The 26,028-nt window shown below is 40.1% G+C and overlaps 1 protein-coding gene and 1 long non-coding RNA gene across 4 annotated transcripts in view; both read right to left on the bottom strand.

Moving 5' to 3' along the window:
• The window catches only part of LOC125157785 (uncharacterized), a 33,742-nt gene extending 15,434 nt beyond the window's left edge, over positions 1 to 18,308 (bottom strand). The window contains exon 1 of the long non-coding RNA XR_007149068.1: positions 17,680 to 18,308. This is a non-coding gene — a long non-coding RNA (uncharacterized LOC125157785). The remainder of the gene's footprint in view (positions 1 to 17,679) is intronic.
• A 3,103-nt stretch (positions 18,309 to 21,411) lies between these two features.
• On the bottom strand, positions 21,412 to 25,260 carry GSPT2 (G1 to S phase transition 2). Of its 3 annotated transcripts, none has more exons than XR_007149067.1 (2): positions 22,786 to 25,223; positions 21,412 to 21,422 (listed from the first exon to the last, which is right to left on the bottom strand). XR_007149067.1 is itself a non-coding variant. In XM_047844783.1 (2 exons), exon 2 carries the CDS (start codon positions 25,029 to 25,031, stop codon positions 23,148 to 23,150), a length of 1,884 nt encoding a protein of 627 aa, XP_047700739.1. In that variant the 5' UTR covers positions 25,032 to 25,042; positions 25,149 to 25,260; the 3' UTR covers positions 22,726 to 23,147. The 3 variants fall into 3 exon arrangements, 2 of the variants coding, with proteins under 2 accessions (XP_047700739.1, XP_047700740.1); XM_047844783.1 differs by lacking the exon at positions 21,412 to 21,422 and having other exon boundaries at positions 22,726 to 25,042; positions 25,149 to 25,260; XM_047844784.1 differs by lacking the exon at positions 21,412 to 21,422 and having other exon boundaries at positions 22,726 to 24,445; positions 24,731 to 25,223.
• Between the last annotated feature and the right edge of the window lie 768 nt (positions 25,261 to 26,028).

Below are 26,028 nucleotides of genomic sequence, written 5' to 3'. Positions count from 1 at the left end.
TGATTCTGTGTCTCCCTCTCTCTCTGCCCCACCCCCGTTCATGCTCTGTCTCTCTCTGTCCCAAAAATAAATAAATGTTGAAAAAAAAATTAAAAAAAAAAAGACAAAGTCTGTGCAAAATGGTAAAATTTTTATGGAGGAGAATTTAGCAATATTTAGCATATACCTGTTGTGCCATAAATCCCAGTTCTCAAAATCAAAGAAACACTTGGAAAATATGAAAGTATTGTTGATTGTAACAATATGTGTTATAACAAGAACTGGAATAATTAAATATCCATGAATAGAGGACTCAAAAATAAAATAATTGAATATTATGCAGCTACATAAAGGAATGATGACTATTTCTACACATTGATTTGGAATGCTCTCCAGGATATATGAATGAGTGAAAAAATCAAGATGAGGAAAGTTGTACATTGCATTATCACTTATAACACATGATGAGTATGAATACATGTGGAATTATAATCAACAAACTATAAAAATGTACACATGGCACAGAAGGTGCAGACTGGGAGGGACAAGAAGACAAGCTAGACTTTGCTAAAATATGTTCTTTAGTAGGTTTGACTTCGGCATTATGCAAACTTTCTACATGTTTATAAAAACTAATTAAATAATGGGGCAACTGTTGGTTAAGTGTCTGACTTCGGCTCAGGTCATGATCTCATGGTTCGTGAGTTCAAGCCCCACGTCGGGCTCTGTGCTGACAGCTCAGAGCCTGGATCCTGCTTCGGATTCTGTGTCTCCTTTTCTCTCTGCCCCTTGCCCACTCTCACTCTGTCTCTGTCTCTCAAAAATAAATATTGAAAAAAATTTTAAAAAATCTAATTAAATAAGATAAAAGCAATGAAAAGAAAAATGAATCTAATAGACTTTATCGTGCAACCAGTTGGTGGCATTACAACACAGAAACTATTTTGAATGATTATAAAATATAGTCATTGGTCCCATAAATTCCCAGTGGAATACAACCTGAGAATCAAAAGAATCAGATGAAAATTTTAAACTATTTTCAGATTCAGTATTGTGATTGGTATTGTTCGCACATTTTATATATATATATATATATATATACATATATATATATATATATTTGGTTATATATATATATAAGGTTGTGAATTACAGAATAACAGTAATGAATAATTTTGTTGGTGTCACTGGGAGTCAGGATTTGTGTCTTCAGAGAAAGGATGCACTGATGAAAGTTCAATGACATAAAGTATATACACTGGAGCCCTGAATCTGAGTGGGAGATATCAATACAAAGTTGTGTTATATTTTACTTCAAAAATACATATTTCTTAGTTCTGCCCCCTACAAAACACTAGAAACTGTGATGAACCTGGTAGCATGAAGCCAAACATCATGATTTAGCTCTCTACAAAGCACTTTCCACTCAAAAATACATCAAGATTACATGGTGAATTAGCTAATTTCAGGAAATGTATAAGGTAACAATAGAACAATTTGATGTACCAGAAAGAAGGAAGGACTACTGTCATCATGTAAAAAGGATTCAAGAGCTAAACTGAAGAGCCTAGCTGCCTAAAAATGAAACAATCTGAGCATTTATAAGAATAGTTATTAAATATATTTAAACACATTAAGTGCCCTTAAATATTATATTCATAGTGATTCTGAAAATATACTGTGTGATAACCTTTAAAAGCACTAGGGAGGAAGATGGCGGCGTAGGAGGATGCTGGGCTCACTGCGCGTCCTGCTGATCACTTAGATTCCACCTACACCTGCCTAAAAAACCCAGAAAACTGGCAGAGGATTAGCAGAACGGAGTCGCTGGAGCCAAGCGCAGATGAGAGGCCCACAGGAGAGGGGCCCATCCTGAAGTGGATCACCTAAGGAGAAGCGAGCTAATCCTGCCCCTCCTGCCCCTGTGCACCTTGCCTACCCACCCCAGCTAATACGCCAGATCCCCAGCATCACAAGCCGGGCAGTGTGCAAGTAGCCCAGATGGGCCACGCCACCCCACAGTGAATCCCGCCCCTAGGAGAGGGGAAGAGAAGGCACACACCAGTCTGACTGTGGCCCCAGCGGTGGTCTGGGGGCAGACATCAGGTCTGACTGCGGCGCGCCCACCAACTCCAGTTATACACCACAGCACAGGGCAAGTGCCCTGCAGGTCCTCACCACGCCAGGGACTATCCAAAATGACCAAGCGGAAGAATTCCCCTCAGAAGAATCTCCAGGAAATAACAACAGCTAATGAGCTGATCAAAAAGGATTTAAATAATATAACAGAAAGTGAATTTAGAATAATAGTCATAAAATTAATCGCTGGGCTTGAAAACAGTATACAGGACAGCAGAGAATCTCTTGCTACAGAGATCAAGGGACTAAGGAACAGTCACGAGGAGCTGAAAAACGCTTTAAGTGAAATGCAAAACAAAATGGAAACCACCACAGCTTGGCTTGAAGAGGCAGAGGAGAGAATAGGTGAACTAGAAGATAAAGTTATGGAAAAAGAGGAAGCTGAGAAAAAGAGAGATAAAAAAATCCAGGAGTATGAGGGGAAAATTAGAGAACTAAGTGATACACTAAAAAGAAATAATATACGCATGATTGGTATCCCAGAGGAGGAAGAGAGAGGGAAAGGTGCTGAAGGGGTACTTGAAGAAATAATAGCTGAGAACTTCCCTGAACTGGGAAAGGAAAAAGGCATTGAAATCCAAGAGGCACAGAGAACTCCCTTCAGACATAACTTGAATCGATCTTCTGCACGACATATCATAGTGAAACTGGCAAAATACAAGGATAAAGAGAAAATTCTGAAAGCAGCAAGGGGTAAACGTGCCCTCACATATAAAGGGAGACCTATAAGACTCGTGACTGATTTCTTTTGAAACTTGGCAGGCCAGAAAGAATTGGCACGAGATATTCAGTGTGCTAGACAGAAAAAATATGCGGCCGAGAATCCTTTATCCAGCAAGTCTGTCATTTAGAATAGAAGGAGAGATAAAGGTCTTCCCAAACAAACAAAAACTGAAGGAATTTGCCACCACTAAACCAGCCCTACAAGAGATCCTAAGGGGACCCTGTGAGACAAAGTCCCAGAGACATCACTACAAGCATAAAACATACAGACATCACAATGACTCTAAACCCGTATCTTTCTATAATAACACTGAATGTAAATGGATTAAATGTGCAAACCAAAAGACATAGGGTATCAGAATGGATACAAAAACAAGACCCATCTATTTGCTGTCTACAAGAGACTCATGTTAGACCTGAGGACACCTTTAGATTGAGAGTGAGGGGATGGAGAACTATCTATCATGCAACTGGAAGCCAAAAGAAAGCTGGAGTAGCCATACTTATATCAGACAAACTAGACTTTAAATTAAAGGCTGTAACAAGAGATGAAGAAGGACATTATATAATAGTTACAGGGTCTATCCATCAGGAAGAGCTAACAATTATAAATGTCTATGCGCCGAATATCGGAGCCCCCAAACATATAAAACAATTACTCATAAACATAAGCAACCTTATTGATAAGAATGTGGTAATTGCAGGGAACTTTAACACCCCACTTACAGAAATGGATAGCTCATCTAGACACACAGTCAATAAAGAAACAAGGGCCCTGAATGAGACATTGGATCAGATGGACTTGACAGATCTATTTAGAACTCTGCATCCCAAAGCAACAGAATATACTTTCTTCTCGAGTGCACATGGAACATTCTCCAAGATAGATCATATACTGGGTCACAAAACAGCCCTTCATAAGTTTACAAGATTGAAATTATACCACGCATACTTTCAGACCACAATGCTATGAAGCTTGAAATCAACCACAGGAAAAAGTCTGGAAAACCTCCAAAAGCATGGAGGTTAAAGAACACCCTACTAACGAATGAGTGGGTCAACCAGGCAATTAGAGAAGAAATTAAAAAATATATGGAAACAAACAAAAATGAAAATACAACAATCCAAACGCTTTGGGATGCAGCGAAGGCAGTCCTGAGAGGAAAATACATTGCAATCCAGGCCTATCTCAAGAAACAAGAAAAATCCCAATACAAAATCTAACAGCACACCTAAAGGAACTAGAAGCAGAACAGCAAAGGCAGCCTAAACCCAGCAGAAGAAGAGAAATCATAAAGATCAGAGCAGAAATAAACAATATAGAATCTAAAAAAACTGTAGAGCAGATCAATGAAACCAAGAGTTGGTTTTTTGAAAAAATGAACCAAATTGTTAAAGCTCTAGCCAGGCTTCTCAAAAAGAAAAGGGAGATGACCCAAATAGATAAAATCATGAATGAAAATGGAATTGTTACAACCAATCCCTCAGAGATACAAACAATTATCAGGGAATTCTATGAAAAATTATATGCCAACAAATTGGACAACCTGGAAGAAATGGACAAATTCCTGAACACCCACACTCTTCCAAAACGCAATCAGGAGGAAATAGAAAGCTTGAAAAGACCCATAACCAGTGAAGAAATTGAATCGGTTATCAAAAATCTCCCAACAAATAAGAGTCCAGGACCAGATGGCTTCCCAGGGGAGTTCTACCAGACGTTTAAAGCAGAGATAATACCTATCCTTCTCAAGCTATTTCAAGAAATAGAAAGGGAAGGAAAACTTCCAGACTCATTCTATGAAGCCAGTATTACTTTGATTCCTAAACCAGACAGAGACCCAGTAAAAAAAGAGAACGACAGGCCAATATCCCTGATGAATATGGATGCAAAAATTCTCAATAAGATACTAGCAAATCGAATTCAACGGCATATAAAAAGAATTATTCACCATGATGAAGTGGCATTCATTCCTGGGATGCAGGGCTGGTTCAACATTCGCAAATCAATCAACGTGATACATCACATTAACAAAAAAAAGAGAAGAACCATATGATCCTGTCAATCGATGCAGAAAAGGCCTTTGACAAAATCCAGCACCCTTTCTTAATAAGAATCCTTGAGAAAGTCCGGATAGAAGGAACATACTTAAAGATCATAAAAGCCATTTATGAAAAGCCCACAGCTAACATCATCCTCAACGGGGAAAAACTGAGAGCTTTTTCCCTGAGATCAGGAACACGACAGGGATGCCCACTCTCACCGCTGTTGTTTAACATAGTGCTGGAAGTGCTAGCATCAGCAATAAGAAAACAAAAGGAAATCAAAGGCATCAAAATTGGCAAAGATGAAGTAAAGCTTTTGCTTTTTGCAGATGACATGATATTATACATGGAAAATCCGATAGACTCCACCAAAAGTCTGCTAGAACTGATACATGAATTCAGCAAAGTTGCAGGATACAAAATCAATGTACAGAAATCAGTTGCATTCTTATACACTAACAATGAAGCAACAGAAACACAAATAAAGAAACTGATCCCATTCACAATTGCACCAAGAAGCATAACATACCTAGGAATAAATCTAACCAAAGATGTAAAGGATCAGTATGCTGAAAACTATAGAAAGCTTATGAAGGTAATGGAAGAAGATTTAAAGAAATGGAAAGACATTCCCTGCTCATGGATTGGAAAAACAAATACTGTCAAAATGTCAATACTACCCAAAGCTATCTACACATTCAATGCAATCCCAATCAAAATTGCACCAGCATTCTTCTTGAAACTAGAACAAGCAATCCTAAAATTCATATGGAACCACAAAAGGCCCCGAATAGCCAAAGGAATTTTGAAGAAGAAGACCAAAGCAGGAGGCATCACAATCCCAGACTTTAGCCTCTACTACAAAGCTGTCATCATGAAGACAGCATGGTATTGGCACAAAAACAGACACATAGAGCAATGGAATAGAATAGAAACTCCAGAACTAGACCCACAAACGTATGGCCAACTCATCTTTGACAAAACAGGAAAGAACATCCAATGGAAAAAAGACAGCCTCTTTAACAAATGGTGCTGGGAGAACTGGACAGCAACATGCAGAAGGTTGAAACTAGACCACTTTCTCACACCATTCACAAAAATAAACTCAAAATGGATAAAGGACCTGAATGTGAGACAGGAAACCATCAAAACCTTAGAGGAGAAAGCAGGAAAAGACCTCTCTGACCTCAGCCGAAGCAATCTCTTACTCGACACATCCCCAAAGGCAAGGAAATTAAAAGCAAAAGTGAATTACTGGGACCTTATGAAGATAAAAAGCTTCTGCACAGCAAGGGAAACAACCAACAAAACTAAAAGGCAACCAACGGAATGGGAAAACATTTTTGCAAATGACATATCAGACAAAGGGCTAGTATCTAAAATCTATAAAGAGCTCACCAAACTCCACACCCGAAAACAAATAACCCAGTGAAGAAATGGGCAGAAAACATGAATAGACACTTCTCTAAAGAAGACATCCAGATGGCCAACAGGCACATGAAAAGATGTTCAGCGTCGCTCCTTATCAGGGAAATACAAATCAAAACCACACTCAGATATAACCTCACGCCAGTCAGAGTGGCCAAAATGAACAAATCAGGAGACTGTAGATGCTGGAGAAGATGTGGAGAAAAGGGAACCCTCTTGCACTGTTGGTGGGAATGCAAATTGGTGCAGCCGCTCTGGAAAGCAGTGTGGAGGTTCCTCAGAAAATTAAAAATAGACCTACCCTATGACCCAGCAATAGCACTGCTAGGAATTTATCCAAGGGATATAGGAGTACTGATGCATAGGGTCACTTGTACCGCAATGTTTATAGCAGGACTCTCAACAATAGCCAAATTATGGAAAGAGCCTAAATGTCCATCAACTGATGAATGGATAAAGAAATTGTGGTTTATATACACAATGGAATACTACATGGCAATGAGAAAAAATGAAATGTGGCCTTTTGTAGCAATGTGGACGGAACTGGAGAGTGTGATGCTAAGTGAAATAAGCCATACAGAGAAAGACAGATACCATATGGTTTCACTCTTATGTGGATCCTGAGAGACTTAACAGGAACCCATGGGGGAGGGGAAGGAAAAAAAAAAGAGGTTAGAGTTGGAGAGAGCCAAAGCATAAGAGACTGTTAAAAACTGAGAACAAACTGAGGGTTGATGGGGGGTGGGAGGGAGGAGAGGGTGGGTGATGGGTATTGAGGAGGGCACCTTTTGGGATGAGCACTGGGTGTTGTATGGAAACCAATTTGTCAATAAATTTCATATATAAAAAAAATAAATAAATAAAATAAAAAAAATAAAAAAAATAAAAAAATAAAAGCACTAGGGTATAAATTCATAATTTTAAACTGATAAATAGAAGGAAAAGATCAAATAATGATCCTTCCATTTGTATACCTACTGTGCTACTACATAAGTAAAGTGGGGAAAATTCTCTTTAGAAAATATTCTAGCCAATAAATGAGAAGGATAAATAAAATATCTTTATTCTATAATCTGTAATGAAATATTAGATCTAAGTGTTAATCATCATTGTCTGCTCACATCATAAAAAATGAGACAACTAGACATTGTGTGTCTCCAGATGGAAACATACAGTACTACCTGTGAGGCATTCTTGCTAAAAGAAAAAAAAAGGAAGAAGAAAAAAAGAACTTGGATCTAATAAAGGCTCTGTCTCTAACAATCAAATTATAGATAATCCAGGAGACAGATGGACATGTTAACAATGATAAAGGGAAGACATCAGTAAATCTATGAACCTCTAGAGAGTAAAAGACCCAAATTATTCAATTCATAAATTGCAAGAAAGGCAAAAGAAAAGAAGAAGAACTCATAGATTGAAATAAACCTAATAAGCATATTAAGAAATTATAATGCATGATAGTAAACTGGATCCCGAGTTGAAATAAATATTTATTTTTAAATAAATATTTGAAATCTGATTTTCTTTTTTTATCAAGTTTTTAAATTTTAATTCCAGTATAGTTAACATACAGTGTCATATTAGTTTCAGGTATACAATATAATGATTCAACAATTCTATACATTACTCAGTGCTCATCAAGATAAATGTACTCTTGGGGCGCCTGGGTGGCTCAGTCAGTTGAGCGACCGACTTCGGCTCAAGTCATGATCTCATAGCTTGTGAGTTCGAGCTCCGCATCAGGCTCTGTGCTGACAGCTCAGAGCCTGGAGCCTGCTTCGGATTCTGTGTCTCCCTCTCTCTCTGCCCCTAAGCCACTCACATTCTGTTTCTGTCTCTCTCAAAAATAAATAAACATTAAAAAACTTTAAAAAAAAGATAAATGTACTCTTAAATCCCCATCATCTATTCCACAGATGCTCCCCTACATCCCCTCTGATAACTATCAGTTTGTTGTCAACAGTTAAGAGTTTGTTTCTTGGTTTGTCTCTCTCTTTTTTTCCCTTTGTTCATTTGTTTTGTTTCTTAAATTTCACATGTGAGCTAAATCGTGCGGTATTTGTCCTTCTCCGAGTGACTTATGAAATCTGATTTTCAAATCAGAGACATAGCCTTTATTAGATTCAAGTTAGATTTTTCTTCTTCTTGTTCCTCCTCCTCCACTTCCTCCTCCTTTTTGGAAAGTATACCTCACAGGTAGTGCTGTGTGATTTTATTTGGAAATACATAAGTGTCTGTTGATGGATGAATGGATAAAGATGTGAGATATATTTGTATATACAAATACATACACACACACACAGGAATATTACTCAGCCATAAAAAAAGTTTGAGATCTTGCCATTTGCAACAACATGGATGGATCTAGAGGGTATAATGCTAAGTGAAAAATAGACAGAGTCAGACAGAGAAATATGACTACCATATAATTTAATTGTATGTGGAATCTAAAATACAAAAACAGAAGCATAAATACAGAGAACAAACTGGTTGCCAGAGGGGAGAGAGTTGAAAGATGGGAAACATAAATGAAGGGGACTAAGAGATACAAAATTCCAGTTACAAAATAAGTCATGGAGATGAAAAGCACAGCATAAGGAATGCAGTCAATAATATTGTAATAACGTTGTATGGTGACAGATGGTGGCTACACTTATCATGGTAAGCATTGAGTAATGTATAGAGATGCTGAATTGCTGTGCTATACACCTGAAACTAATATAACATTGTATAACAACTATACTTCAATTAAAAATTAAACAAGAAAAACTATCAAACAATTGGAAAATTTTAAGCTAGGAATGAATATTTGAAGATATTTAGGAATTATAATTCATTTTTAAAATACAATAATGCTATTGTGCTTATATTTTTTAAGTGTCTATATCTTTTAGAGATACACACTGAAATAATCTTTTAAGTTATATGATGTTTAGAATTAGCTTCAAAATAAACTGTGAGTGGAGAGAAGTATGAGGGAGTATAGATGAAATAAGACTAACCAAGAATTCTTAATTGTTGAAGCTGTGTGAGACCTACCTGATTTCTTTATAATATTACTTCTTGTCATGTATCTCACACTACTTATAACAAAAAGCTTTTTTTAAATATCCAAAGACACAACATAGACTAATAAATCAGCATTTCTGGATATGGAGCCAGGGCACTGGTATTTTTAAAAACTACTTTCAATGAGTCTACTATGCAGCTAAAGTTTAGGGACAATAGGACAAATAAATAGGGCCTTACCTCACCTTCCCTGGAATAAGAAGTATGGAACTACACTTTCATTGGTTCAGCTACTCAAAGATGCCACAAGTATACCAAAGCTTCCAACCTCCTACTCAACAATTTTCAGCAGGTTGACTCTATAACAACATGCTTGTCACAACATGTCTGCAACAACTCCAGGTATCTCTATCACATTCCAAGCACTGTCATCCTCTTTTCTCACATCTATCCTTTTTATTAAGACACAGTCTTATCTATATAAATCCCCATACACTTCATTGTGCAGAACTGGGCCATGTGGCCACCCTTATGTACAAGGGAGGGTGAAAAAAACCTATCATCTGACAAAGGGGAATGGGATAGCCATGATTGGATTGGAGAAATTCTGAGCCTCCCCCCACCTTGCTGGACTGGACATATTACTTCCTTTTTTTTAATGAGTTTTTGGGGTGACTAAGTGGCTCAGTCAGTTAAGTGGCCAACTTCTGCTCAGGTCATGATCTTGCGGTTTGTGAGTTCGAACCCTGCATTAGGCTCTGTGCTGACAGCTCAGAGCCTGCAGACTGCTTCAGATTCTGTGTCTCCCTCTCCCTCCCCCTCTCCCTCTCCCTCTCTCTCTGCCCCTCCCCTGCTTGTGTGGTCTCTCTCTCTCTCTCTCAAAAATAAACAAACATGAAAATTTGTAAAAACAAAAAATCAGTTTTTTTTTTTTTTTTTTTACCACAGGGCATTAGTAGGAAAAGCTATTAGGTCAATCAACAACTCCAGTGAAAAGGAGAAGCAACAGAGAATTCCCAGGAAGATGGTGGTGTAGGAGGACGCTGGGTTCACTGTGTCCTGCGGATCACTTAGATTCCACTCACACCTGCCTAAAATAACCCAGAAAACCACCAGAAGACTAGCAGAACGGGGTCTCCAGAGCCAAGCGCAGACGAGAGGCCCACAGAGGAGGGTGGAAGGGCAGAGAGGTGGTGCCCACTACACAGGCTGGCAGGAGGGAGCCAGGGCGAAGGGGCAGCCTGCTGGCAAAGCAGAGCCCCGAGTCTGGCTTGCAAAAGCAGAGGGGCCAGATGGAGTGTATTCTGACAGCAAACGGGACTTAACATCTGGAAAGTTATAAGTTAACAGCTCTGCTCAGAGAGCAGGAGGGCTGGAGGACAACGGGAGGGAGAGTTGTTGAGCCCTGGACAACAGAGCGCAGCTTGGCGGGGAACAAAGGCGCTCGCCAGCGCTATCTCCCTCACCCATCCCCCAGCCAAAATCCCAAAGGGAACCAGTTCCTATCAGGGTTAGGGTTAGCACTGCGCAAACACGAATGCTGTGCTTCTTCAAATCCATCCCTCCAGCGGGTCTCACTCCCTCCCTGTGCCTCAGGGCCCCTCCCGAAGCGGATCTCTGAAGGAAAAGCGAGCTGAGCCTGCCCTTCCCACCCCTGTGCACCTTGCGATCCACCCCAGCTAATACGCCAGATCCCCAGCATCACAAGCCTGGCAATGTGCAAGTAGCTCAGATGGGCCACGCCACCCCACAGTGAATCCTGCCCCTAGGAGAGGGGAAGAGAAGATACACACCAGTCTGATTTTGGCCCCAGCGGTGGGCTGGGGGCAGACATCAGGTCTGAATGTGGCTCTGCCCACCAACACAAGTTATTCAAGACAGCACAGGGGAAGTTCCCTGCCGTTCCGCACCACCAGGGACTATCCAAAATGATGAAACGGAAGGATTCCCCTCAAAAAAACCTCGACGAAATAACGCCAGCTAATGAACTGATCAAAAATGATTTAAACAATATAACAGAAAGTGAATTTAGAATAATAGTCATAAAATTAATCACTGGGCTTGAAAACAGTATAAAGGACACCAGAGAATCTAATGTTACAGAGATCAATGGACTAAGGAACAGCCAGGAGGAGCTAAAGAATGCTACTGATGAGCTGCAAAATAAAATGGAGACAAACACATCTCAGATTGAAGAGGCAGAAGAGAGAATAGGTGAACTAGAAGATAAAATTATGGAAAAAGAAGAGGCTGAGAAAAAGAGAGGTAAAAAAATACAGGAGTATGAGGGGAAAATTAGAGAACTAAGTGATGCATTAAAGAGAAATAATATACGCATAATTGGTATTCCAGAGGAGGAAGAGAGAGGGAAAGGTGCTGAAGGTGTACTTGAAGAAATAATAGCTGAGAACTTCCCGGATCTGGGGAAGAAAAAAGGCATTGAAATCCAAGAGGCACAGAGAACTCCCTTCAGACATCACTTGAATCAATCTTCTGCACAACATATCATAGTGAAACTGGCAAAATACAGGGATAAAGAGGAAATTCTGAAAGCAGCCAGGGATAAATGTGCTCTAACATATAAAGGGAGACTGATAAGACCATTCATGGATCTCTCTATTGGAACGTGGCAGGCCAGAAAGGAATGGCAGGAAATCTTCAATGTGATGAACATAAAAAATATGCAGCCAAGAATCCTCTATCCACCAAATCTGTCATTTAGAATAGAAGGAGAGATAAAGGTCTTCCCAAACAAACAAAAACTAAAGGAATTCATCGCCACTAAACCAGCCCTACAAGAGATCCTAAGGGGGATCCTGTGAGACAAAGTACAAGAGACATCACTACAAGCATGAAATCTACAGACATCACAATGACTCTAAACCCATATCTTTCTATAATAACACTGAATGTAAATGAACTAAATGCGTCAACCAAAAGACATAGGGTATCAGAATGGATAAAAAACAAGACCCATCTATTTGGTGTCTACAAGAGACTCATTTTAGACCTGAACACACTTTCATATTGAAAGTGAGGGGATGGAGAACTATCTATCATGCTACTGGAAGTCAAACAAAAGCTGGAGTAGCCATACTTATATCAGACAAACTAGACTTTCAATTGAAGGCTGTAACAAGAGATGAAGAAGGGCATTATATAATAATTACAGGGTCTATCCATCAGGAAGAGCTAACAATTATAAATGTCTATGCGCCGAATACAGGAGCCCTCAAATATATAAAACAATTAACCACAAACATAAGCAACCTTATTGACAAGAATGTGGTAATTGCAGGGACTTTAATACCCCACTTACAACAATGGATAGATCATCTAGACACAGGGTCAATAAAGAAACAAGGGCCCTGAATGATACATTGGATCAGATGGACTTGACAGATATATTTAGAACTCTGCATCCCAAAGCAACAGAATATACTTTCTTCTCGAGTATACATGGAACATTCTCCAAGATAGATCACATACTGGGTCACAAAACAGCCCTTCATAAGTATACAAGAATTGAGATCATACCGTGCACACTTTTGGACCACAATGCTATGAAGCTTGAAATCAAGCACAGAAAAAAGTCTGGAAAACCTCCAAAAGCATGGAGGTTAAAGAAAACCCTACTAACGAATGAGTGGGTCAACCAGGCAATTAGAGAAGAAATTAAAAAATATATGGAAACAAACAAAAATGAAAATACAACAATCCAAACGCTTTGGGACGCAGCGAAGGCAGTCCTGAGAGGTAAATGCATTGCAATCCAGGCCTATCTCAAGAAACAAGAAAAATCTCAAATACAAAATCTAACAGCACACCTAAAGGAAATAGAAGCAGAGCAGCAAAGATACCCCAAACCCAGCAGAAGAGGAGACACAATAAAGACCAGAGCAGAAATAAACAACATAGAATCTAAAAAAACTGTAGAGCAGATCAATGAAACCAAGAGTTGATTTTTTGAAAAAATAAACAAAATTGTTAAACCTCTAGCCACGCTTCTCAAAATGAAAAGGGAGATGGATAAAATAGATAAAATCATGAATGAAAATGGAATTATGACAACCAATCCCTCAGAAATACAAGCAATTATCAGGGCATACTATGAAAAATTATATGCCAACAAACTGGACAACCTGGAAGAAATGGACAAATTCCTAAACACCCACACACTTCCAAAACTCAAACAGGAGGAAATAGAAAGCTTGAACAGACCCATAAACAGCGAAGAAATTGAATCAGTTATCAAAAATCTCCCAACAAATAAGAGTCCAGGACCACATGGCTCCCATGGGGAATTCTACGAGAAATTTAAAGCAGAAATAATACCTATCCTTCTCAAGCTATTCCAAAATATAGAAAGGGAAGGAAAACTTCCAGACTCATTCTATGAAGCCAGTATTACTTTTATTCCTAAACCAGACAGAGACCAGTAAAAAAAGAGAACTACAGGCCAATATCCCTGATGAACATGGATGCAAAAATTCTCAATAAGATACTAGCAAATTGAATTCAACAGCTTATAAAAAGAATTATTCACCATGATCAAGTGGGATTCATTCCTGGGATGCACGGCTGGTTCAACATTTTCAAATCAGTCAACGTGATACATCACATTAATAAAAGAAATGATAAGAACCATATGATCCTGTCAAACGATGCAGAAAAAGCATTTGACAAAATTCAGCATCTTTCTTAATAAAAACCCTCGAGAAAGTTGGGATAGAAGGAACATACGTAAACATCATAAAAGCCATTTATGAAAAGCCCACAGCTAACATCATCCTCAATGGGGAATAACTGAGAGCTTTCCCCCTGAGATCAGGAACATGACAGGGATGTCCACTCTCACCGCTGTTGTTTAACATAGTGTTGGAAGTTCTAGCATCAGCAATCAGACAACAAAAGGAAATCAAAGGCATCAAAATTGGCAAAGATGAAGCCAAGCTTTCACTTTTTGCAGGTGACAATATATTATACATGGAAACTCCGATAGACTCCACCAGAAGTCTGCTAGAACTGATACATGAATTCAGCCAAGTTGCAGGATTCAAAATCAATGTACAGAAACCAGTTGCATTCTTATACAGTAACAATGAAGCAACAGAAAGACAAATAAAAAAACTGATCCCATTCACAATTGCACCAAGAAGCCTAGAATACTTAGGAATAAATCTAACCAAAGATGTACAAGATCTGTATGCTGAAAACTATAGGAAGCTTATGAAGGAAATTGAAGAAGATATAAAGAAATGGAAAAACATTCCATGCTCATGGATTGGAAGAATAAATATTGTCAAAATGTCAATACTACCCAAAGCTATCTACACATTCAATGCAATCCCAATCAAAATTGCACCAGCATTCTTCTCGAAACTAGAACAAGCAATTCTAAAATTCATATGCAACCACAAAAGGCCCCGAATAGCCAAAGTAATTTTGAAGAAGAAGACCAAAGCAGGAGGCATCACACTCCCAGACTTTAGCCTTTACTACAAAGCTTTAATCATTAAGACAGCATGGTATTGGCACAAAAACAGGCACATAGACCAATGGAATAGAATAGAAACCCCAGAACTAGACCCACAGATGTATAGCCAACTGATCTCTGACAAAGCAGGAAAGAACATCCAATGGAAAAAAGACAGCCTCTTTAACAAATGGTGCTGGGAGAACTGGACAGCGACATGTAGAAGATTGAAACTTAGAGCACTTTCTCACACCATTCACAAAAATAAACTCAAAATGGATAAAGGACCTGAATGTGAGACAGGAAACCATCAAAACCTTAGAGGAGAAAGCAGGAAAAGACCTCTCTGACCTCAGCCATAGCAATTTCTTACTTGACACATCCCCAAAGGCAAGAGAAGTAAAAGCAAAATGAACTACTGGGACCTTATGAAGATAAAAAGCTTCTGCACAGCAAAGGAAACAACCAACAAAACTAAAAGGCAACCAATGGAATGGGAAAAGATATTTGCAAATGACATATCGGACAAAGGGCTAGTCTCCAAAATCTATAAAGAGCTCACCAAACTCCACACCCGAAAAACAAATAACCCAGTGAAGAAATGGGCAGAAAACATGAATAGACACTTCTCTAAAGAAGACATCTGGATGGCCAACAGGCACATGAAAAGATGCTCAACGTCGCTCCTCATCAGGGACATACAAATCAAAACCACACTCAGATATCACCTCACGCCAGTCAGAGTCGCCAAAATGAACAAATCACGAGACTATAGATGCTGGAGAGGATGTGGAGAAATGGGAATCCTCTTGCACTGTTGGTGGGAATGCAAATTGGTGCAGCCGCTCTGGAAAGCAGTGTGGAGGTTCCTCAAAAAATTAAAAATACCCCTATCCTATGATCCCCCAATAGCACTGCTAGGTATTTACCCAAGGGATACAGAAGTACTGATGCATGGGGGCACTTGTACCCCAATGTTTATAGCAGCACTCTCAACAATAGCCAAATTATGGAAAGATCATAAATGTCCATCAACTGATGAATGGATAAAGAAATTGTGGTTTATATACACAATGGAGTACTACGTGGAAAACTGAGAACAAACTGAGGGTTGATGGGGTGTGGGAGGGATTGGAGGGTGGGTGATGGTTATTGAGGAGGGCACCTTTTGGGATGAGCACTGGGTTTTGTATGGAAACCAATTTGACAATAAACTTCATATATTGAAAAAAAATAAAAAAATAAAAAAAAAATAATTAAAAAATAAATAAATGTTAAAAAAATTAAAAAAAATAGACCTACCCTATTACCCAGCAGTAGCACTACTAGGAATTCATCCAAGCGATACAGGAGTACTGATGCACTTGTACCCCAATGTTTATAGCAGCACTCTCAACAATATTCAAATTGTGGAAAGAGCCTAAATGTCCATCAACTGATGGACATCAGGTTGAGAGGAAAAGAGGTTAGAGTGGAAGAGAGTCAAAGCATAAGAGACTCTTAAAAACTGAGAACAAACTGAGGGTTGACGGGGGGTGGGAGGGAGGGGAGGGTGGGTGATGGGTATTGAGGAGGGCACCTTTTGGGATGAGCACTGGGTGTTGTATGGAAACCAATTTGACAATAAATTTCATATATTAAAAAAAAAAAGAAAAAGAGAAGCAGAGGTACTAGGGTCAAAACACAGTCAATGGTAAGGATTGAATATGCCCCGAGGGGAATAAACTCATAAGCATTGAGCCATGTACTATTTCCAGGCATTTTCATAACAGCTACCTTGTTCAGGCCTCACAAGAATCCCATAACACAGGGAGCCAGTGTTATCCCCATGTTATGCATGGGGGACCAGAGACTCATATAAAAGGGATGAGGTGGCTTGTTTGGGGGGTCTTATTGGTGCCTCTACAGCACATTGCTTTATCCTTCTGCCACAGGTCATAGTTCCTTCTCTGGCTTACCAAGATCACTTTCTGAAATATAAAAGGGGGAAGAAAATGAGGTCCACTACTTCCTAGGCAAAAAGCAGACATTTTGATGTTGGCCACTTCTCTGATGATGGAGTCTTCTGACAGAGGTGGAAGCATTAGAGTGACCTAGAGCAGAACTTGCCCTTCATTGTAGCTGTTTACAGTCTGCGCACTTAGGTCATATGTGTTATCTTGGATCCCACTCATTGATAGATTGATAGATAGAGCCTAACACTTATACCTGGGGGTCTTGGCAATGTTACCATTCTCAGAGTTGGCTTCCTTCCTGCCGGTATTGCCGGCAGTTTTGACCTTTTCATCTTACAGAATGAATCTGATGTGCATTCATCCCCCAGATACCTGCAGGCCCAGCTCAGATTCTGCTATGAATTTTCTGATTTCTCATGCCCCCTACTTCTCTTCAGGCCTCAAATAGTGTGCTATCCATAGAGGCAAACAGTTCTTGAATTACATTAATTTGTGGTAAATGCAATGTTTTACTCACCACCAGGATTTTATGAAGCCACTTCTCATCCATCCTGAATCACCATCCTTTAAAGCTAGGGCCTCCTTAGATATATCTCCTGCCCTTCAAACCCTCTGTATTCCCTTCTTAAATATGTCAAAGTCGCAGCTCGTCTACTATTTCAGACCACAGTTCTTTTTGGTTTAGTATGCACTGAGGAACATGGGTGTGAATGGAGCATTCTGTCATTAGCACCACTCAGAGCTAAGCCTTTAGATGTTTAAAAAATGTATTAATACATTTTATTTCACATATTGACTTATACCCTACCAACTTGGCAAAAGAGGCTAAAGCAGTTTAGAAAGCTAAATAATATATGCTACATGAACATCAGTTAAAGCAGTGTGCCAAAAGAAATACAAAGGTAGAAATCAAACACTAACCTTTAATCCGGGGACTGCCAGTTAAACCTGCAGAAGCCATTTGGGAACTTTCTTCGTCATTTGTCATGTGACAATGTATTCTTCTGGGAATTGATTGGTGTGGAAAAAGGTCACTGATAGATTGTAGCAGAGCTAGTAAGAGCAGTCTCTAGAGGAGATGATTCATCTAAGTTAATGTCAGAGACTTGAGGAAGCCTTTTACTCAGTGCTCCAAATGTGAAAAAAGAGCTATAATTGGATACATGTTGGATAAATATTGCATCAAGTGAGAGATACAGTGACACAATTGTGTACAGCAGCCTGACTATGGACAGGTCTCTTTTTCTTATTTTTGTCCTCTCATGTTAAAACTGAGGGACAGGTCTTAATATTCTCTGTTCACGCTTTTGAAGTTCACCAATCAGAAATGGATACCTTCATGGGATGGCTGAGAAATGTCTGCAAATTATCTGTGTATGTAAATTCTGGTTGTTTAATATTAATCTATAGAAAATAAAGGGCTTTGCTGAACTTTTTATTGATGTCTGATTCTTAGAGCTTGAACCTTTCATCCACTGACTTATAAAAGAAACTATACAACTATGTGGATGGAACTGGAGGGTATTATGCTAAGCGAAATTAGTCAGAGAAAGACAAATATCATATGACTTCACTCAGATGAGGACTTTAAGATACAAAACAGATGGACATCAGGGAAGGGAAACAAAAAGAATACAAAAACAGGGAGGAGGACAAAACAGTAGAGACTCAAATATGGAGAACAAACACAGGGTTGCTGGAGGGGTTGTGGGAGGGGGCATGGGCTAAATGGGTAAGGGGCATTAAGGAACCTACTCTTGAAATCATTGTTGCACTATATGCTAACTTGGATGTAAATTTAAAAAATAAGTTAAATAAGAAAATAAAAAAGAAAAGAAAAGAAAAAGAAAAAAAGAAAGTATACAATATTTTTGACGCCAAGTGAAGGAAAAGAGAATCCCCTAGAATTTAGACAAACTACATCTGGAACAATGTGACATTGTTGAGTGCAGGATGTAACTATGAGGAAAACCAATATTGAATATTTTGCAGGCTATGGTGTCAAATTATAAACTGTGCCCTCTTGGATATAAACATTTTTTTTTCTTTTTTTCCCTTGTGCATGGCATGTTACATGGCAAGTTCTTTCTTCTTTTCCCTTTCCCCTGCTGATTTAAGTGATCTGTTGAACATTAACAAACACAGTGTGTTTTGAAAAAGCCTCTCCTAAATCTTTTTTGAAGGTGTCCTTTTATTTTTTTAATACAATATATTGTCAAATAGGCTTACATACAACACCCAGTGATCATCCCAACAAGTGCCCTCCTCAATGCCCATCACCTATTTTCCCCCTCCCCCACCCCCCATCCACCCTCAGTTTGTTCTCTGTATTTAAGAGTCTCTTGTGGTTTGCCTCCCTCCCTTTCTGTTTGTAACTATTTTTTCCCCTTCCCTCCTGCCATGGACTTCTGTTAAGTTTCTCAAGATCCACATATGAGTGAAAACATATGATGTATGTCCTTCTCTGACTGACTTATTTCACTCAGCATAATACCTTCCAGTTCCATCCGCGTTGCTGCAAATGGCATGATTTCATTCTTTCTCATTGCCAAGTAGTATTCCATTGTATATATAAACCACATCTTCTTTATCCATTCATCAGTTGATGGACATTTGAAGCCTCTCCTATATCCTAAGGCAAGTCCACTTTCTCCACTCTGTGGAAATAGTGATGTTCTGATGAGAAACTTTGGATCAAATTTTCCTCCCCCATCCTCCACCAGACAACCATGAATAAATATTGTAACTGAAAACTAGAACAAATGGAAATATGCTACCAGTCTCAACAGAAAATACAGAAATAACCCTATTAAACATAAAATCTGGATCAATGTGAACATGTTCAAAGGCTCAGGTTTTAGCAGAACTTCTGTGGTTGTTGGAGAGTTTCCTTTTTAATGGTTATTTTAACTAAAATGGACTATTTCTACTGCAAAATGTTTATAAGTAAACTTTATACAGAGAGGTTCTTGCATTGTAGTAAACCAGAATCAGGATATTGTGAAATGAATGTCTAATTTGAAAAAGGATTTGTCTTTTGAAGACAGGAACAGGAACTGTAGTAGGTTTTAAAAGCACTGGCAGTTTGTTCTGGGTACCAGAGAAAGATGGTCAAAGTGAGTCAAGTGGAGGTCTGCTAGCTTCGACCCAGTCCAAACTTTCCATTTTCTTTCCTTTCAGGGTCTTTGCTGAAATACAGAATAAGTTGGCCCCTTTCTCTGAATTTCAGATTTGTCCCATAATGACCAAAGAAACAAAGGAAGAGGCTTGGGAGAAAAGTTGCCAAGAGCCAACGGGTAGACATTTATTGAGAAAGCCTTAAGCAGGAATTTCATAATGTATTTACAGCATTCAGCCTGACATGGGGAGATTCTACATTATTCTCGTTGCCAGATAAAACTCTGAAGACTGTTAGGTTAAACTGACATGAAATGGAGGCAATATGGGACTTCTGAAAGGACAATGCTCTGTGTGCCCTAGCGAAACCTAGTACTGTGTTTGTGAACATCCCAAGTTTGTAGTATTGGAGACCACCATCAGACATTAAGACTTATAAAGGAAGGTATTCAGGAAGTTAAAAAGAAATGTTACCATGAGTTTACATCCAGTTTCCTAAAGAGCCAGAGTCTGGTGCCTCCAATCACTCCATCTGTTTCTCACTGAAATGAAAAGAATTAGTTTCTAAAATCTACTTCAAAAGATGTATGTCCTGCTCTCTGAAGACGCACACACACACACACACACACACACACACACACTCACACACACACAGTCCAGAGCTCCTGATGGAGAAATTGCTATATAACTGGCTATTGAGAAATACATTTAGCGGGTGCCTGAGTGGCTCAGTGGGTGAAGCATCTGACTTCGGCTCAGGTAATGATCTCACAGTTTGTGGGTTCAAGCCTCATGTGGGGCTCCATGCTGACAGCTCAGAGCCTGGAGCCTGTTTTGGATTCTGTATCTCCCTCTCTCTCTGCCTCTACCCTGATCACACTCTGTTTCTCTCTTTAACTTTTTTAATTAAAAAAAAGAGAAGGACATTTAAGAGACAGTTTTTGATAGGAAATTATCCATCACAAGTATCCATCACAAGCTGCTGGCCTTTAAGAATTCTGTCCACAAAGGCCTTGTGGCTTTGGCCTATTAGTGGAAGAGATCCACAATAATCCTATTGGTAAGTTACTAAAATTGTGGAAAAAATGACACTGATTCAGCATCAGAAATATTTTTTTTTAATTTAAATGTTTATTTTTGGGAGAGAGAGACAGAGGGTGAGTGGGGGAGGGGCAGAGAGAGAAGAAGACACAGAATCCAAAGCAAGTTCCAGGCCCTGAACTGTCAGCACAGAGCCCAATGCAGGGCTTGAACCTACAAACTGTGAGATCTTGACCTGAGCAGAAGTCGGACACTCAACCGGCTGAGCCACCCAGGCGCCCCAACATCAGAAATATTTTTTAAGTGGCTGCAGGGCAAAACTTCTGGCAAACACTGAATTGGCCTGTATTTTGTACAAAATACAAAGCACAGAAGCAAGAGAAGGAACTCTAAAATAAAGATGAAAATCTTGCTACTGACATTGTATTATTAAAGGCCTGGGCCCAAGATGACATCAGGTGTATCCCTGTAGATTAGGTTAGCTGACACAGGACAAAATAAAAATCCTGGTTTCCCAAAAGATCTATGATGAATGATTCACAGAACCATGCTGTTGATGCTATGATAAGACCAGTGGCTATCTTTGACAGGTTAGAAACCCTGGAGGTAAATGGGTACACAAATAAATGGACCATGAAGAAGGGGACACGGTCTCTGCTTAAGCATGGGTACAGGACGTTCTGGCAGTCAGTCTCCACCCCTGTCCAACCAGCCCACAAGTGTGAGAAACTGGCCCTGCCCACCATTGGGCAGGTGTTTACACTGGGTCACTACCCACTTACCAGGACTGAAGGTTCTTTCAGCTGTTGATAGCTACGCAGGTTATAAAGTCAATATCCTGGCAATAAAAGTAGCCAGCTCAGGATCGAGAGTTGGGTGTTTTTCAACACACTATTCAGAGACAAGTCCAGTATCTCTGGCCCAAAAGTGTGTTTTGATTTGATTGTAAAAATGACCCTGTAGCTTTCCTACTAACCCCCAGAACTGAAGGATACAAGGGTGGAATAGTCTCATTTCCCAGCTCAGGACCCACACTAACCCTTAATTTTTACTAAATGACTTATAGCCCTATTATAAGCATTTATCTTGTCGATAGTCATGCCCCTTACTGTGTTGTGTCCCCCATTACAAGTCTGGTGGTGAACAAAGCAAAGGGGTATATTAAGATGATGGGGTATGGATAACTGTCTAGTCAACATATGATCTGCATCCCCAGGTATATTTGTAATTTGGCAATGCTCAACATTATGGGACCTGAAAGATGGTCTGAGCCTTTCTTTTTCAAATTACAAGTGGGGAAACAGAAGAGCTCCATTATTTTTTTTTAATTATTTTTTTTTCCAACGTTTATTTATTTTTGGGACAAAGAGAGACAGAGCATGAATGGGGGAGGGGCAGAGAGAGAGGGAGACACAGAATCGGAAACAGGCTCCAGGCTCTGAGCCATCAGCCCAGAGCCCGATGCGGGGCTCGAACTCACGGACCGCGAGGTCGTGACCTGGCTGAAGTCAGACGCTTAACCGACTGCGCCACCCAGGCGCCCCAAGAGCTCCATTATTGATTCAAATTGGAGAAAACAAAGTTCACTGGGAAGAGCCCTCAAAGAGATATTTTTTCAAAGTGAAAATGTTTCCTTTAATATGAAACTGTGCATTGTTTGCAAATGCCTCGTTTAAAACAGTGAGTGGAGGACAGTTTTTGAAACCCCAAGTAATAAAATGTATTTAATTATCTGAGAAAGTAAAAAAGCTAATTGAAAACTATTATGTACAAACTTTAAAAAATATTCAAAAGCATTTTGGATACCAGTAAGAGTTTCAAATGGAATATTTTATTGACATGTTAGTTGTCTTTTTAACATGTACACACACACTGACACACTCTGATTGATCTGTGTGGAACAAAGGTTGACTAAATATCCTAAGGGAAAATGAAAAATTAAAAAATATATTAATTTTTCATTGTTATAGACAATTACACCCACATCACCTACAAAGCTATTACTGGTTCTGTCCAAGGAAGCAAAATGGCAAAAGAGGAAAGTTGTGGGTAATTCAATAGTGACATAACTGAAATCTCAACATGAGAAAGGTGACAAAACATGAATTTTTGCTGTGAAATTTCTTTGCAAAATATGAAGAAAAGTCTGTCAGTGGGCAGTAAATAAGAGAAGATGGTGAACTTCTTTAGTCAATTCTCACAGTATTGTGCAGGGGCATCAAGAAAACTGCTCAGTCCTTCTCTGGGACCAGTTTCAGAACTTTTCCAATCGCAATGGTCTTACCCTCATCTCTTAAAGTAAAACGACCCATCTGAGGAAAATCCTTGAATGTTTCGAGGCAGATAGTTCCTGCTGTCCTTAAACGGGCAATGCACACTTGATCTTGTTTCACAAAGCGGGGTCGTGTCTTACTTTTCTCTCCTGATTTTTTGTCTACCAAGGAGATTAAGGCTGTTATCTCAACTTCCTCAATACAAGTATGAATGTGCAGCACCGCATTATAGCCTGGGCAGATGATAGACTTGTGCTCAATAATCACTATCTGAACATCAAATGTGCGTCCAGAATGGCACAGATTATTAGGGTCACAAAGTATGAATCCAGGAAGAATCTCTTCTTCTTCAATTCCCTTCAGTCTGATTTTAAGGTTTTCACCTGGGGCTACATAATCAGTTTCAGCATCATCAGAAAGAATTCCAAGAACTTCCACATTGTGCTTGTTCGGCATCATCACAAGCTGCTGGCCTTTAAAAATGGATCCTGATTCCAGCTTTCCCAGGACCACAGTACCCATATCCTTGTACTTATCCACAATTGGCAGTCTAATTGGTCCATCAATTGATCTGTTGAAGTTTGGCATATTATCCAAATATGGAATAAATGGTAATCCAGTGTACCAAGGGCAAAAATCTGATTGCTCTTTAATATTTGCCCCAGTCAGCCCTGAGCAGGGCATAAAGTGAATGTCCTTTTTGGGACTAAAGCCGACTTTTTTCAAAAAGGGCACCAGTTTTTCTTTACATTCTTCGTATCTCTCACTGCTCCAATTTACTGTGGGATCATCCATCTTATTGATAAGCACTACTAAATGTTTTACCCCTGCTGTTTTTGCCAACATCGCATGTTCTCTTGTCTGTCCACCTTTCTCAAATCCAGTTTCAAATTCTCCTTTCCTGGCAGAGATTACCAGTACAGCCAAATCAGCTTGAGAAGCACCACCAATCATATTTGGGACAAAACTCTTGTGGCCAGGAGCATCTAAAATGGTGAAATGTTTCTTTTCTGTTTCAAAATAAGCACGACCCACTTCTACTGTTTTACCCTTGTCTCGTTCTTCCTGATTTGTATCTAAGGCCCAGGACAAATACCAAGTTTCTCTGTTTTTTTCTTTAGCTTCTCTCTCATATTTCTCAAGTGTCCTTTTGTCAACCATTCCTGTCAAAAACATAATTTGTCCTCCAATGGTTGACTTTCCAGCATCTACATGCCCAATGAATACCACATTTACGTGTTCTTTTTTAGGAGCACCTGAGGGCATAACCACAGATTTAGATTTTCTCACTTCCTCTTTCTCCATCATTTCTTGGCCACTCTCTTCTGGGGGCCCTGAATCTCCCAAGGAACTACCCCCTGGCTCAGCTTCACTTACTTCTTTATTGTGCTCCCATGATTCTTCTAGAACCATTTCCACCTCTCCATTTTCTACAACAGGTTCTGAAAGTTCCATAGTAATGGCTGAATTGGAACCTTCACGCCACACTAACTGTTCCTCTTTGGAATGTTCCACAGGTGCCTCCCGTCCCAGCCTTTTACCTTGAGGGTCGCCCGCGCCGGTGCAGGTTTCATCGATGCTGGTGATGTCGGCCAGGGGGGTCTGCGGCTGGGCCGGGCCCCGCAGAAAGGACGGCACGAACTCCGCGGCGTGTACATTAGGCACGAAGGGTTTGGCGTTGACGTTGAGCTGACGGCTGAATGCCGAGCTGAGATGCTCCCGTTGGTCCTCGGCCACCGCGGAGGAGGCTCCGTCTCCGCTTGGGGCCAAACCCGGGGTTTCCATGTCCACCTGGTCCCAGCAGTCGGGCGCGGAATCGCTGCTGCTGCTGCCCAGATCCATGGTCTGAGGACCTGATGGGTGGCGGGGAGGGAGTGGGATTAACACGCCAGAAAGAGCGGGCTACGCCGCCAGGGGTAAGGCTGCAAGAGCGAAGGGGCAAGGGGGAGCGACACGAACCTTAGCGGCAGCGCGGCAGCAGCTAAGTCCCAACACTGCATTCGCAACTGCGGCAGCAGCAGCAGATATGGCGGCTCAACCCTCTCCTCTTGTGTGTGAGCGGATCTCCTCCCCCAAACCCCAACCACTTCCGACTCCTCCACAGCCGACCCAACGCGGGGCGTGGATTGACCCCTCGCTGCCATCCGTACGCTGGGCCTGCTTAGTTCTCAGCCATGGACTAAGTCCGAAAGTAGGATTTGTAAAACGAAATTTTCCATTCATTTTTGTTCACAGGATCTGGGAGAGCAATTTGCCAGTGTAATAATTAAACCTAGATTGGCACGGCTGATTTACAATTCTACTCAAAGATTCAAGTAAAAATGAGAATTGCTATTGGACAAATGGAGGCAGGAGATGGTTTAACTACCCAGAAACCCAGCAACCAAAGGAAATTACTGACTAGAGAGGCACTCATGAAATACATGAAGATGTAGTTGAACCCAGGAAATGTAACTTGAAATCACTCATTTAATTTGAAACCCAGAGGCTTTTTGATTTTCCCTCATCCAGAGGACCCCATAAGCCTGTAACTTTTGTTGATGACTTCTGTGGTGTAAGGATGGGGTTATAACTTGTTTTCATGTTAAGTACTCTGACTGTGTCCATGAAAGGAATTGCCAAGGAGAACGTTGTCCCACTGAACCTGCCCAACTTACAGTATTTGTGCTGGTGCCTGAACAATGGCTAGCCCAAAATGCTGTGATGGATCACATAGACAGGCACTGGCCCCAGATCACTTGTATTCTTCTAACCAACTTATATTCTGAGTATTCCTGCCTCGCTCACCAGCACCTCCTCAGAATACACCCCGGGTCCTCAGTATTTCCTATCCCATTCT

This window comes from Prionailurus viverrinus, chromosome X (genome assembly GCF_022837055.1).
Source record: "Prionailurus viverrinus isolate Anna chromosome X, UM_Priviv_1.0, whole genome shotgun sequence".
NCBI classification, from domain to species: domain Eukaryota; kingdom Metazoa; phylum Chordata; class Mammalia; order Carnivora; family Felidae; genus Prionailurus; species Prionailurus viverrinus.
This window is presented reverse-complemented; position numbering and strand designations above follow the sequence as displayed.